The 16,441-nt window shown below is 36.3% G+C and overlaps 1 protein-coding gene and 1 pseudogene across 4 annotated transcripts in view; one reads left to right on the top strand and one right to left on the bottom strand.

Annotated features, from left to right (window-relative positions):
• The window catches only part of LRP1B (LDL receptor related protein 1B), a 1,884,038-nt gene that overhangs the window by 651,660 nt on the left and 1,215,937 nt on the right, over nucleotides 1-16,441 (bottom strand). For all 4 annotated transcript variants that reach the window (XM_003921997.4, XM_074399735.1, XM_074399736.1 and 1 more), the window contains one exon: nucleotides 11,554-11,799. In XM_003921997.4, coding sequence (XP_003922046.1) covers nucleotides 11,554-11,799 — 246 coding nt within the window. The remainder of the gene's footprint in view (nucleotides 1-11,553; nucleotides 11,800-16,441) is intronic.
• On the top strand, nucleotides 4,009-7,828 carry LOC104650078 (leucine-rich repeat-containing protein 57 pseudogene; annotated as a pseudogene).

Below are 16,441 nucleotides of genomic sequence, written 5' to 3'. Positions count from 1 at the left end.
ATAGAGGTAGGCAGAGGAAATAGAATCCATAGAATGAAGGCCAGGATGGACTTTCAAGTATTATTCAAACTTGTACATACATAAGATTATGTCATCAGCTGTCCTTCATATTTTTTTAAGAGTCAACTTTATAATTTCTCTTTTAGTAATTTCCAAATATTTCTGGATTTTTAAAATATCTCTGCCTTGTATGTCAAGCTCGTGACTTGCTTTTTTAACTCACCAATTCTTTTTATTAACAAGTCGTAAGAATCTCCATTTGAGGTGTGTGTGTGAGAGAGAAGAGCACTCATCCAGGTAAGACGTGAGCTAACAACAAAACCTGCATTTCTAGGATGTAGCCCAGTGTCTTTTACTAGATTGTACTAAAGAAATATTTTTTATTACATAGATGAATAAATCATAACTGTAAAATCCATGAATGAATAATAAGCCTAGAGGACCTTAAATATGATAAAAATGATTATGGGAGAAAGAAGAAATATGCAAAAAAAATGAATCAAATAGGCCGGGCGCGGTGGCTCAAGCCTGTAATCCCAGCACTTTGGGAGGCCGAGGCAGGTGGATCACGAGGTCAAGAGATCGAGACCATCCTAGTCAACATGGTGAAACCCAGTCTCTACTAAAAATACAAAAAATTAGCTGGGCATGGTGGCGCGTGCCTGTAATCCCAGCTACTCAGGAGGCTGAGGCAGGAGAATTGCCTGAACCCAGGAGGCGGAGGTTGCGGTGAGCCGAGATCGCGCCATTGCACTCCAGCCTGGGTAACAAGAGCAAAACTTCGTCTCAAAAAAAATGAATCAAATAGAGGAGTTTAAGTGAGGGAAGCAGATGGACAAAGAGGACTTGTTCAACAGAGGTCGTTGTCGATGGAGTTAATAGATGCGTGACTGAAAGGAGCCGATATTTGAAATCTCTGAAGTTTAGAACATAGAGTTATTTTCTTCAAATTAATAAGAAAAGGCAGTAATCTTAATAAGAGAATGGCCAAAGGAACTTAAGGCTAGTGAGTATATAAAGAGGTGCCCAAATTCATGAGAAATAAAAACAATGTAAACAAAAGCAATGACCTATCAAGTTACTCCTACGTATTAGGGGAGAAAACTACTGAGTGGATAATTTTGAGAGCTGCCAAGAATGTGGGAACTTAGAGAGTGCACTGTTGGTACAGATGTAAACTGTGTAACCCTTCTGAAAAGGAACTGATTCCACTTAGTCATAGTAAGTAGAAGCACATGTTGTGATTCAGTTATTGGTTCCAAAGGAATTTTTATGCAGATCTGTAAGAATGCAGGTAAATGTATGTCTACGGAATTATCATTTGAGCGGAGAGTTTGAGGCAACTTGAGTGTATTTTCATGTTAGAATGGAAAAGCATAAAATATGTGTACACTATATAGTGATTAGAAGTAACAGAGTAGGTTTAAACACAGCACAGTTCATAGAGACAGTGCTGACTAAAAAGAGTAAATGACTATAATATGTAGGATAATAGCATTTATATACTTAAAAGATTGTGTATGTAAAAACAACAACATAGATGCATAAGAGAATATAAGAACTGCATTGAAATGATTTCCTCTGGAGACAGAGGTAAGGAAAAGGGGTAGGCTTTAGAAATAAAAGTAAAGAAAGAAAGAGAAACCAAGGGAGGGCATGAGGAAAATAAAAATCTTTCATAGACCAATGATAATACTGTGCTAAGAAGTGAGGAGTATAATCAACTCAACCCTTCCTGCCTGACCTTCAAAAGATAAAGAAAAAGAGACGGAGCAAGATCATAAATATGAGAATAACTGAAGAAAAGAGAAAGGACCCAACTACAATAATAATTTGCTGCAAAATTTTCATGTCTCATAAGGGATACAAAATATTTTGATTCAATCTCCACTTTGAAAGTGGATACAATGATAACAAAAGTAAAATCATGAAATGTTGACTATTTAATGGGATCATAGGAGTATGTTGGCTCACAGCACAGAGAAATTGCCTGGATCTTTGCAGTCATATGCAAGTGCTTCTGCTTTGGGATCAGGAAGAATAATGTTCAAAACCTTTGCTCTAACATCTCTTAGTCACAATCTCTTACCCTGAGCAAATGAAGTAATCTTTCTGGATCTTCACTTCAAAAGGTATAAAATCAGAGTTTTAAGGCATTTATCTGGTTTCTTGGGAGTAATAAATAATCATATTTTAGGGGTTTGATAAATGGTAACTAATAATAACATTATAATTACTAATGTGAATAAACTACTTGTAGATAAGGGAGTTGTAAAGAGTGTATAGGATTCAAATTTCCAGAGAGAAAGCAGAAGATATTATCAAGTCATAGATAATAGTCATTGAAATATGGTAAGAAGATGATTGAATGAAGCGATACATGTGAAAGTGCTTTACATATTCTTTGTCATGCATATACTATCACTAATCATGATGAAAATAGCAATAATGTGCCTAAAGTCAAAGCCCACAGTGGATGATGAGAAAACATCAGGTTGAAGAGGGAAAATTAGCAAAAATGAAGAAGGCTCTGAACAGCAGACAGAAAGGTTTCAGGTTAATTTCATAGATAATAGAGGGAAACCATTAAAATGCGAACAGAAACTGCTATGTAAATGTGTCATTTTTTAAAGAGAGACAAAATAAACAGATGACCAGATTTTAAGTCCCTCACAGCTTCATTCTCCTGATGGCTTCACCTTTATCACTCACTGCTCCACAAGGCAGTACATCTGCTTATCACTTTATTGTTTATCTTGACCCCTTTCTATTAATTTTTATCTTCCTGGATCTGGATTCTCCCCTCTCTCTTTGTCAGTAAAAATACTGTTTTTTTTTCTTTCAAATTTCAATATCTGCCTCCTCAAAAACTGAAGAAACAAGAAAATAAAAACAAATTTGCTAGAGAGAAGATGGCCATCATCATTAGAACATATGTATCTCTCAGCCTGTGCTATGGTGCAGATGCTACTTAATTGTAGAAAGAGATCTGAATTCAAGAAACACTGCAAAGAAAAAATTAAGACCCAAAGAGAAAAGGCAGCAAGGAATTGGAATAACAAAGATAAGTTGTGGTTGTGAACCTGAAGAGCAAAATAATACTGCAACTATTGACAGAATTATGGATTCTTGAGGGCGAAGAAAAAGGGTACATTTAGCCAACTAACCATGAGGTGACCTGATAATACCTGGGGAAGTAAAATTAGATAGTAAGAAAAACGATAGGCCAGGCAAGGTGGCTCACACCTTTAATCCCAGCACTTTGGGAAGCCGAGGCAGGAGGATCACCTGAGGTCAGAAGTTCAAGACCAGCCTGGTCAATATGGTGAAACACTATCACTAAAAAAATAACGAAATTTAGTCAGCCGTGGTGACACATGCCTGTAATTCCAGCTACTCAGGAGGTTGAGGCAAGAGAATCACTCTAACCTGGGAAGTGGAGGTTGCAGTGAGCCAAGATCGTGCCACTGCACTCCAGCCTGGGTGATAGAATGAGACTCTGCCTTAAAAAAAAAGAAGAGGATGAGGAGAAGGAGGAGGAGGAGGAGGAGGAGGAGGAGGAGGAGGAGGAGGAGGAGGAGGAGGAGGAGGAGGAGGAGGAGAAAAAGAGGAAAAATGAATGATTTAGTTGGAGATCTAAATGCCATAGCAATCAGCTCTGGGGTGATAAGAGAAGATCCAGAGCGGAAACCAGTTGTCCAACGAAACACAGATAGAGGCATGTGAAAATTAAGCTTTGGGTACTGGACATAGTATACCAAAACACAACCATTATATTTATGCATTTTTGTGCTTATGTTTACAATCTCTTTCCTAAAAATGATTTAAATTAAAAAATATGATTTTAAAAACTTAAAAATGAAAAAGAATGAGAGAATACAAACAAAAAAAATAATATGAAAATACAACCTGATTCAGGCTGAGATATTTTTAAAATGCTAAAATGTTATCTGTAATGTTACTAGAAATATGCTGCAAACTTGCCAGTGGGCTGCCTAACAAACAGCAATGAAACCAGAAGAAAATGCAATTGAAACAGGAAAATTTTCCCGACCCCTTCAGAGGACTCACAAAAGGGGTGGCTTCTTTACTCAGCTTGAAGATCTCAACCCCTCACTGGAGAGGGAGCACGCAGGTGAGTGGGCGCAGAGGCCAGAACAAATGTTTCTGGGCTCCGGCAGAAGCAGAACTCTGTGTGTTCCAGTGGCAGCCTCTAGGGGGTACCCATGAGCCTTAGAGCCTCAGAAGCATATAACAGCACACTCTTATTACTTAGTCGTCAGTGGATAGCTTAAGTGTTGAACAGCTCTGTGTCACAACCTCCTGTACCCCAAGCTCTTGTTGGGTGTCCAGGAAAAATCAGGTTGTACAACGAATTGGAGATGGTAAATGCAGGGGAGTTTATTACTCATGAAAATGGCTGTAAAGGGGATGGAGCAGCAAGGTGGTCATCCCCTGGAGTTCAGCCCTCTCAGGCCAAACTGTTCTCCAAGGTCCTGCCATCAAGCCATCCCTCTGAAGTCAAGCTGCTTCTAACCAAAGACAAGCTGCATTATTTACTCCTCTCCTTTGCTGCTCTGCTGCCAATGAAGCCTGGGGTTTTTAAGGGTACAATATCAGAGGGCAGGCTGGGCCAGGGTGATTTGGAAAAAGGCAACATTCCAGCAGGAAAACAGAGATGTAAAGTTCTCACTTTGGGCTGCATGTCCGGGCTTGGGGATGGGACCCTCACAGGGAACTGCCCTGTTCCACCCAGTATTTCCCTGGCCTCCTGTCCATATCAGAATCAGTAGCATATTTTAGGTGATCATAAAGGAAATCAATACTTCAGAGAGGAGTCATTAATAATTGAATTATAAGTAATAATAACAAATGAGTTAAATTATTGATAAATGAATTAAAGAGGGACAATGTAATTGAGTGTTGAGATACGAAAGAAAACAGATTTTAGATACATTAAATAAAAAATAAAAATTATAAAAGTAGTATTTATGAAAGATCATTTTATTTAACTAATAAGATATTAGGAGTGAACTTAAAGAAAACAGAGTCAGTTCTGCAATTCAGCAAAATCCAGATTGTAAAGACTCAGAGAAGGAAAGAGTATAGAGAAATGAAAAAAGATGAGAGAACTACAGAGGAAAACTCAAGGGGAAAAAAAGAATGGAACAATCATGGCTGCAATTTGAAAAACTACCTTTTCTTTTTCTTTTGAGACAGGGTTTCAGTCTTGCTCAGGCTGAAGTGCAGTGGCGCAGTCATAGCTCAACTGCAGCCTCAATCTCCTGGGCTCAGCCAATGCTCCCGCCTCAGTCACCTGAGTAGCTAGGACCACAGATGTGCACCACCATGACTGGCTAATTTTTACGTTATTTGTAGATAGTGGGTATCCTTATGTTGCCCAGGCTATCTTGAACTCCTGGGTTCAAGCAATCGTCCTGCCTCAGCCTCCCAAAGTGTTGAGATTACTGGGGCGAGCCGCCACGCCCAGCCAAAAGACTGCTATCATCTTTTTTTTTTTTTCTTTCTTTTTAATGTCAAGAAGGATAAGGATAGGTGTTTCATTCAGTAGAAAGAAGCCATTTTCAAAGAGGGAATCAACTGAAGATAATGGAAAAGAGAAAAATGAGCAAGAAAGAAGAAATTTATATTTTTAAAGTCCAGTAGTAACTAGTCAATTTGTTTTTATTGAACTGTGAATTTGCTGCTTTTCTAAAACAGATGGGGTAAACAAATTACAGAATAAAGCCTTTTTTTTACATGCACAAAGTACATTACACATTTCAGAAAGAGATTTGTTACTAGCAGATAATTATTCACTTAAAATGTTTTATTGTAACTTTAAAAGATGAAATATACTTTTGCTTTTCTATAAAATTATGAACAACGCCAGTTGAAAAATATAGCAATCTTAATACTGCTAGAATTTTGTTGGGGCTCAGAAAACAGTACCCAAAATGAAGACCTAAGAAGCTACCTCAGAAGCAAAGCCTGTCCCCGACCCTTTCCTGTCTTCCTGTCTTTCATGCTTCATTCTTTCCTTAGGTAAGCTGTAGTAACTAGAATCTTTCTTTCCCACAGCAAGTCATAGAAACTAGCAGCCCCTTTTTCCAAAGCTGGCCATAAAGGCTAAAAATATTAGTCTAACTTCCCCTGACTATGATGGTTAATACTGAGTGTCAACTTAATTGAGGTATGCAAAGTATTGTTCCTCGGTGTGTCTGTGAGGCTGTTGCCAAAGGAGATTAACATTTGAGTCAGTGAACTGGGAGAGGCAAAAGGACTTTCAATCTGGCTGGGTACCATCTAATCAGTGGCCAGCACAGCTAGGATAAAAGCAGGCAGGGGAATATGGAAAGACTAGACTGGCTATGTCTTCTGGCCTCTATCTTTCTCTCATGCTAGATGCTTCCTACCCTCAAACATTAGACTTCAAGTTCTTCAGCTTTTGGACTCTTGTACCTACACCAGTGATTTTCCAGGGGCTCTCACTCTTTTGGCCACAGACTGACAGTTGCACTATCGACTTTCCTGCTTTTGAGGTTTTGGAACTCAGACTGGCTTCCTAGCTCCTCAGCTTGCAGACGGCCTATCATGGGATTTCACCTTATGATCGTGTTAAGTCAATTCTCCTAATACAGCCCCCATTTTATATTCATTTATCCTATTAGTTCTGTCTTTTTAGAGAACCCTGACAAAGACACCAACCTTTGTGTTTAGGAGCTGGCCCTAAAGAAATTGAAGACTCTCCTTCCAGCAGGGGTCTGGCTCATATCCTGGAGGAAGGAATGCTGTCCAGACGGGTTCAGAAGAATCAGAGCAAACAGGCCTTGCTGGTTCCCTCTATTAGCATTAGATCATACCCTTTTTGTGCAATAATATTTCTAAACATCTGTCCATACTTAATTGAGCCTAAGCATAAAATATTGATAGTTTTTCCCAGATGTTTGGGTCTTCATTCTGCAAGCTTCAGTGTTACATAAATCTACCATCAGGTTCCCACCCAGGACTAAGCCTGGGGAATGCAACCCAGCTAGTGTGGGTCCTGGGGCTTCCCTGCTGAACTGCCTGGCAGCTGAGCTGTAGGAGGAATGTGGGCTGAAGCACTAGGACAGGAAACAGTGCCCTCCGCACTCACGTGGAATCAGCACACTAAACTGGTGTCTCAGTTTAAGGACCTTGGGCTGAGTTCCCCTTAGAATTGCAGACCCTAACAAGCACTCTCAGGATCATTGATTTGTCCAACCACAAGATGGAGAACCGACCGCTTTTGCTGAAACAGAAGTTCACTCTGCTGAAGAACTCCTTGAACAATATAAACTGACTGTTCTGCCTAATGGGATTATGAAATCCACACACAAAAAAACCCAAAACTAGACATGCTATACCTAAATGGCAGTCACCTGATAGAGCTGCCATCTATGTTTGGGCAATTGTCTATCCCATGACCCTGAGCCTCTCTGAGAACCAACTGGGAGAACTATCACCTAACTTTGTGCCTTGGACACTGGATGTGGCAGATATTTCCAAGAACGAGATTCAAAGTATACCTGATATAGTAGGACAGCTGCAGGTCATCAAACCCAACCTCAACTGGAAGCAGATGTCTCAGATCTCAGTAAAGACATCTTGCTGTCCTTGCCTTAAAATTATTCACCTGGGAGAGAACTGTCTTGAGCTTAGCATGCTTTCACAGAGCATCTGTAGTGATTCTCAGATCTGTCCACTTGTTATGGAAGCTAATCTTTTTGAAATAAAGAAACTTCAAGAACTTGAAGCCTATGATAAGTACATGGAGAGATTCATGGCCACCAAGAAGTTTGCATGACATTCTCCAAGTCTGTGGGAACCTTACAGGATATTGACTTAGAACCTGTTGGAGTGAGGCTGCTTCAAAGGCTCCTGTTATCAAGGGTATCTGCAATAAAACGATACTCCAGGAGATTATGTTTTACTCAATGATATTTTACTCAATGATATTTTTTCCCTTTCAAGGCTCTTCTCAACTAAACTAAAAGGAAATCAAGAGACAGAAACACCTCTTCATTTGAATCATGGGTATGGCAGTGAGCAAGCCGGTCTTCAAAATCATCATTAGTTTGGCATTAAGAAACCAGTAGATAGCTGCTAATTTTATGGTAAGGGAGTGCTGCCTGGTAACAGAATTTTCTAACCCCACACTACAGCTTGAGATTTCATTTAGTTTCAATATGTGAGCTTTCACAAAGTCAGTTGTCATTTCATTTCTATACTAACACTTCATATTTTTATGAAATTCAAATAATTCATGAGAGGTTGGCGTGGTTAATCTAAAGATTTATGATTTTATACCAGTCCATCAGGTCAACTGCAGTGTTCATACTTGGAACTTAGGATTTACATAAATATGTGACTGTTTGTCTTGATTTAAAAAACTATGCTTTGTCAGAGAACCAGCAACACAACACTAAGAAATATTCCCCAAGGCAGCAGTAGCAAATTCTGGCACCTTATTGATAGAGGGCTTTGAGGAGCTAAAACTCTATATGCAACACTTACAGGATAAGAGCCATTTTAATAATCAAGATTTTCTTGAAGGTTTGTTAGAAATAAAGTCTTCTTTCTGGTAATCTTTCCTCCTTTTTGTATTTGTAACTCTACTAATCAAATTGCCTATCAATAAAATCCTGTTATACTATTTTGAAAGAAGAACCAATAACCAAAACAAAAAACTATGATCAAATACATTTGCGATGATTTTCTCTTGTTAACCTGTCTTTGTTACAGGAGAGTTATCTATGACCCTGATGATGGGGAGGAAAGGGAACACCTCCTTTCTGCCCCTACGGCTCGCTTCTGAGCTGAGAGCAGAGGGGTCAATACCCTTAGGAGAGTTATCTTTGTACTTGGTCGCCTGGATTTAAATGTTGAATTACTCTAATATTAGACATAAGATGTTATTTATTTCATATGGCATGTAACCACTTTAAAACACTCAATCATTTTGTCATCTAAAGCCAATTCTACAATAATGATAACAAATGTGTCTGTGGTCAATATTTGATCTATTGTTTTTCCATCTGAAACATGTAGATGAATGAAATGACTATTACCATCACAAAAAATTGCTGTTTTTCGGGCTTTCAAGCCAATTACTTTGTGCAAGAATATTCAAGAAGAAAGTGTAAATAAATTTCTACTATACTTATTCGCTAGGACTCAAATTTTAATGATCAGAAGAAAACTACTGCAAACATAATTATAAACAAAACAAAAACAAAATTGAAAATAAAATATTAAAACAATCTCTAAAAGAATATAATATTTATTAACTGCATATTATCCAGAATTGGACTGGATATTACATAAAACACAAGAGAAAATTCTATAATGTGATTTCTAACATGAAGGTTTATTATTTTATTGGAAGATAATAAAGGAAGAAAATATCTAGAAATATAAAATAGCCAATTAAAAATGTGATAATATATATACAAGAATATACACCAGACACAGAAAGAAAAAATAGAGAACAAGGATATTTGGAAGAAGATTTAATTAATGAAAAAAAGACTTTAGACAGGAAGTCTCAAAAAATATCCAGGATTTCTGCAGATAAAGTGAGAAAAGTACAATCTAAGTATAAGAAACAACATGAATAGAAATTAATAAACGTATGGGTTCTTAGCAGTCTGATGAAGTAGGTGGACTCCTCAGAAAGTTGTGTTTTTTAAAAATAACTTTTTATTTTTGTGAGTACATAGTAGGTGTTATAGTAGTGGTATACTTATGGGTTATGTGGAGGCCTGATAAGATAAGTAAGCAACAATGTGGCGGAGGAGAGCTCTAAGTAGGGAAGAGCAATCATTCTGATAGAAGGCTAATCTCATCATAATTAACAACCTTCTTGTTCTATGGGCACAATGATCTCATTCCACAAGCAGCTCCCTCTAGCACAACGATATAAAATGTCCTTCCAAGCCCTGCCTCTTTGCAGACAGCTCCATCTCTGCTGAGCTGCCTGTTGCAACCTTGCAATGTATTTTCATATTTTCTCTAATAAACCTGCCTTTCTTTAACTACAACTGTCTTGGCAAATTTCTTTACCTGCTGTGCTACTGGCCCCAGTTACCTTACGGGTTACATGAAATATTTTGATACAGGCATGCAAGGCATAACAATCACATCAGGGTAAATGAGGTATCCATTACATCCTGCATTTATCCTTGCATAACAAACAATCTAATTATACTCTTAGCTTTCTTTAAAATGTACAATGAAATTATTTTTGAAAGTCACCCTATTGTGCTAGCAAATACTAGATAAGTTTTTAAAAGCACAAGAACAGAAGAATAGTTTTTCAAAAAGTATAGATAAGAAAACATATTGAAATGCAGTTACTGAAATAATTTTTTAATACAATCATAAATGTATTTACTTATATATTTATTTTGATAGCATGAAATTCAAACTTTAATACAGTATTTATTTGATATGGGGTTCCTTTTTGTCTTGGAAAATGTTTAAGAGATATTCCCCCACAGAAAGTATTTTATTAGTGTATTCGATAATAAGATCCAGCAGTGGGTCTAATGAGTCCCATTATTGAATTAGTAATAGATTTCAAAGCCTGAACAGAAGTGATATTTTGAGATACAGTGCAACAACTATAATGTGATATGAATATGTCTATTACTTCTATTGGCAAATTCATAGTTGCTGTTAATGACTTCTGTGGTCTGTGGCATACATTCACAATAAAAAGAAATGCTAACTTTCAGTTCGAAGTTAAAATAAATCTATAATATTTTCCCAAACAAAGTTTCTGGATCTCTTCAATTCCATGTATGAACTTCTAGGTTTCCTGTGGACTCAGACTAAGAATCTGGAAAAGATGATGGGAAGCAATACTTCTTTAAACACCCTATGGGTGTGAGGCACAGTCCCTTTCATGCTATTTTTACAACATGCTGTAAGCAAGAAATGGTTATAATTGGCAATGTTACTTGAAAAATGAGAAAACTGAGGCTCAAAAGTGTTATGTAACCTGCCTAGGGTCACATAGAGAATGAATGTCAGTTACACAATTCGAGTTTGAATATCATAATCTAAAGCCTTTGTTTGCCTTTCCCACTGTGAAAAACCCCCTAGAGAATCCACACAATGTTTTAAATAAGCAGTTAGAAGATGAACACAGCCAGAGCAAGAAACTGTTTTCAAGAGCAGTAGAAATAACAACTGAGAATGTGGGGCAGGACCCCCTAAAAAACCATACACAGAGAAACAAAGCAAATGCTTTTACACATGCAAAAACAAACCCATCCGGGATATGATAATGAAATCAGTGTTTCAGGAAAAAAATAATCTGATGATAACAATTCAATGGATTGCAAAAGTAAGAATTATCATATTTTCTCTCCAGGAATTTTGTAGTGTGTCTAAAATGGCACATTATAGTTAAATGCTTTATCTAAAATTAGTTGAATCCTTTTGTTAATTTTCTGAAGCTGTTTTGGGAATTTTTTTTTCAGATATATTCTTAAATATAGTAACACACACAAAATATCTACTTACCAACACTTGTGCAACTTTCACCATCTACATCCAGCTTCCAACCTTCATAACATGAGCACTTGACTGTGTGCTTGTGCTGCTCACACACTTGGCTGCACTTTAGATGATTGCTACAATAATCCACAATTTCACATGTTTTATTGTCTTTGTTGAGTTGAAGTCCTTCAGGGCAGGAACAGACAATTCCTCTTCCAGGAACAACAGAACAGTGGTTACTACAGCCTCCATTGTTCAGTGAACATTCATCTGTAAAAAGGGGGAAACAGATTATAGGTCTTCTCAATCACTTTCCTCAGTTAAATAATAATCATTGAACTCAATTCTCTAAGCCTACAATTAGCCAGGATACTATAAATGAATATAAGAAAGCCCTATTTGGATTTTTTATTTTTAAGGGGTTGATATAGAAACGATGACAGAATTCATCCAAAGGCCAAATTTAATTCTATATGATATAAATTATAAATGGAAGATTTTCATTTCTGTAAAACTTTGGAATATAGTTTGCTTTACCCCACAGATGTAAAGTGTGCTCAATATTTCTGTTATGACTGGAAAGATTATGCTGAGCCTTTTGGCAGCTGTGCAAAATCATTTGTAGAGGTCTTCAAGAAATGATGCACATACCATGATGATCTGAGTATCAGGCATACCTTGATGTTAATAAATTAACAAGCATATCTTTATTCATATATGAATATATATACATAATATCTATATATCTTTTGCAACATTTGTACAGTCTAATCTGGAGTTACAATGCAGAATGGATTACTTTGTCCATAATGGCTGCGGGAATTTATCTTTAAGTTAGGTGAATTGTACATTGTGCCTCCTATGTTGGTTATTATTATTCATTCAATGATGTCATGGAAACATCATAAGCAAAACACTAAAAAAAAATGTTATCCTGGTATTTTGGCTGAAACAATGAACAATAGTATTGATTACATAGATAATATGATTAGTTTGTAAAAAAAAAGATTATCTTTTTAAATAGCATTTAAATATATAGCTGTCCTTTAAATATATTTATTATTCTACTTTATCACCAAATTGCAAGTTCCATGAGGGTATAGAAATATCTATTTTGTTTACCAGTGTATACCTAACATTGAGTAACAAGTTAAAAATATTTGATGATTTTTTTTAAAAGTAGCAAAATTGTCTAAAAGCACACTTTGCCCTGAAATTGATTCAGTATTGTCTACTTGAAAAAATTTCAATATGACATGCTTATAACCTTGAAGAAAATGGCAGATAATTGTCTTTGAAACTACAACATTACCTACTACTGTGTACCATTAGGTACATAGAAAAAGGCCGAAAGAAGCTTTGTCTTTCTTGGCTTTAAAAATATTTTCAAATGTGTTTCAAACTCTATTTAATTGTGTATGTTTTGAGATGTGCTAAAAAGACTATTATCTAATAATTGGGAAATTGCAATAATATTTATTTGCATGCTGCAAATACTTCTGGCTGTCTATGAAAATCTATCCAGTACAAAAATTGACCTGAAATGGAAGGCTTTAAAAAATATTTCTACATTTTAAAAGCTCTATATGGGTCAATTCTTCTTCATATAATTTTTCACCATCAAAGAAGCTATAGTAATAAGAAAAGGAAAATGATTTTATTAACTGTTTTCTCTAACCATTCGATTCAAGTTTGGTATTACTTTAGAAGAAAAAAATAGATTCAGCTCTTGGTTCTCCAAATATGTTTGTTCACCCATAATCATAAGCATTTCAAAACAGCAGTCATTTCAAAGTATTTACCCCATTTTAGTTCAATTGACATTCTTTTTCAAGAATATTACTGTAAAGAAATGTCACTGTGCCCAGGAGGTAAAAAAGAAATTGTTAGAATGCTTTTAGCTTATTTCAAATGTCACTGTTCTCTCAGTACCAAAGTGTCTCTTTCTAATACTATCTGTAGAATGAAGTCACGGATTTTAGGTTAAATGAAATTCACATTGAAATCTGAAATTGAATAAATAAATTTAATGCCACTATTTGCATAAGTAGAAGCTGTTAATTCTTACTTAGCCCTAAACTTGTCATTAACACTGCAACTTCTTTAAAAATTTTTTATTAGCTGACAAAGACTTTCTCCATGACCAAACACTAGTCATGATCCTCTAAGTCCTCTTCTTGACTAGACCTTAGCCTTGGCCTATAAAAACTGCAGACTCCGAGCAAATTATTTCATCCTCCTGCCCTCACCTCCACCACCCCTCCCCATGCCCATGGGCCACAAATACATACTAAGAGACCTGAACAATCACTAGCACATTGTTCAGCAGCTTAAATGTGCATCCCTAGAATGACCCCAGCCCCTACATTAAATTGACTCCCTGAGAAACATCACGGTAATAGGCAGATAGGCCCTGGACCTCCTCTTAGCACAGTTGCTTTAGAAAGCTTGCAATTATAAATCCTTTCTCTGTCTTTTTGAGTTGTAAATCTTCTACTACCCAGAACTGCCTTCTAAGGAGCCAAGAGCTATCTCTTTGAAATGCAAACATCTGAGAAGGTAACTCTCACTCTCATTCTCCCTCCCAGCCCAGTGGGTATCTTACTCTCACTTGCTGCCACTGCCTCCTATCACAAAGACAAGACAAGTCTGTTTTCCCTTCCAGTGAAGCACCAATTATCAAAATCAGATGGCATAATCTTGTGGACCAGCCCCCTTAGCCCCCTTAGTGCCTTTCCTTAGAAAACCCCAACTTTGTTCAACACCCGCCTATGAATGAGAACATGCGGTGTTTGATTTTCTGCTCTGGTGTCAGTTTGCTGAGAATGATGGTTTCCAGGTTCATCCATGTCCCTACAAAGGACACGAACTCATTGTTTTTGATGGCTGCCTAATATTCCATGGTGTATATGTACCACATTTTCCCTGTCCAGTCTATCATCGATGGGCATTTGGGTTGGTTCCAGGTCTTTGCTATTGTAAACTGTGCTGCAGTGAACATTCGTGTGCATGAGGGAGGGGAGCACTACACACTGGGGTCCGTTGGGGGAAATGGGGGAGGGACGGGGGAGCGGGGAGGTGGGAAGAGATAGCATGGGGAGAAATGACAGATACAGGTGAGGGGAAGGAAGGCAGCAAACCACACTGCCATTTGTGTACCTATGCAATAATCTTGCATATTTTTCACATGTACCCCAAAACCTAAAATGCAATAAAAAAAAAAAGAAAACCCCACTTTAAAAAGTTTCCAGTTTTTAGTTTCAGTGAAGCTGAGCTCAGTTCACATAGGAGTCTGTTTTCTATCACAAGAGTTACTAATGAATAAAATCTTTACTTACTGTTTTACAAGTTAGCATCTTGCTTTGTTTATCTTTGACATATTCTTATAGCAAAGATCAATAGAATTATATTTTAGAGTAAAGTCTATTTTTGTTTGTTTCTTAAGTGGAAATCCTTTTTCTTTTGAAATTATTTTTAAAACTCTCTAAAAATAATCTCTTCACTAGAATTAGAAGATTTACATTCTTGGGATCTCCTTTTCATTATATACATTGCATATAATCATAGAAAAGGCAATTTAATCCCTTGGCCAATATTTGCTTTTTGTTTTTATTGTTCTCTTCATAACTTCACCACTTAAAGAGTGGGGTGTGTAGTTCAATATGCCACAATGCTGCAATTATAATCATCTTTTTATCTTCTCTGGTACTTTCACACCAGATTTCTTCTTATAATCCATTTCGATCTCTATAATCTTTTGACATGTTTGGGCAAAACTCTTTAAGTAATGACTATATGGCTAGATAAGAAGTGGTTTTCAATTCTGAGGTAGACAAAGAAATGAATTAAAGGGAATTCCCTCATTACTCTTTTACTTTTCCAACTTGAAAAGTGAAGAATAGGAAAATAAGATTGTGTTTCCTTATTTTCTTCATTTTTCTCAATGGGTGTACTTTGTCTTTTGCCTTTTATTTTATTTAACTTGAAGGATGGGGAAAAGGTAGAAAAGTACTAATATTTTTCAATAGCTGTAGCATCAGGTATTATTACCATGATTACCTAATACCATTGCCTCTATTCTAATTATAAGAAACCAACATTTTAAGAAATAAGTCACCTACTCAAATGATTTAATTGAAGAAAAGAATTTAAGCTTGTTGAAGTCTAGAGTTTTTCCATACATTCTTTTTTCTTTTGAGAGTATTGATAGTTTCTTTTAGAATTGTATTTATAACTTTCATGAGCAAAACTCTCATCAACCTATTCCACTACAAATAACAAGCTGGGCAAAAAAAAAAAAAAAAAAAAAAAAAAAAAAAAAAAAAAACAGAAAAATGTAGTTTGTCATATTTTATTTATAATTTTTGTTGGTTAAGTTTAGTTGTTTTTCTTTTTTCTTGGTCTGAATCTTTTTGTATAATTTTAGCCTCGTTGAATGAAGACTGTTGCATTCACTGATTCAAGGTTATTTTATAAAATCACGACTAAAAAAAGACATTTTGCCACATATGTTAAAAAAATCGTTCTTTGTTAAATCACTCAGTATGCTATTAATGCTCATTTTCAGTCAAAATAGAACTTTAGGCTTCAATGTAGTTAGTTGTCTTTTCTACTTTCATTCAGTCGGCTTCATTATTTCCTAAAGTCATTTTCTCATAGCCTCAAGTCATCTCATTATTGTTCTTATCATTTTGTAAACTGTTCTTCATTACTCTATTGATGTCACCTTCAATATTATCTGGAAAACACATTTTTAAAATCTCTTTGCTAAATCTCTGATCTCCCCAAAGAGAAGGAAATGTAATTTTCTTTTGTATGTGCTGGTTGATAAGAAAGCTTGCTAGCCAACGGGATTTCAAAGCTCATTGAAATCATCATTTTAACTAGATAAAGCATACTAAAGAAAGCTGCT

This window comes from Saimiri boliviensis, chromosome 5 (assembly GCF_048565385.1).
Source record: "Saimiri boliviensis isolate mSaiBol1 chromosome 5, mSaiBol1.pri, whole genome shotgun sequence".
NCBI classification, from domain to species: Eukaryota; Metazoa; Chordata; class Mammalia; order Primates; family Cebidae; genus Saimiri; species Saimiri boliviensis.
The sequence above is the reverse complement of the archived record's forward strand: the minus strand, read 5'-3'. Positions and strand labels throughout refer to the sequence as shown.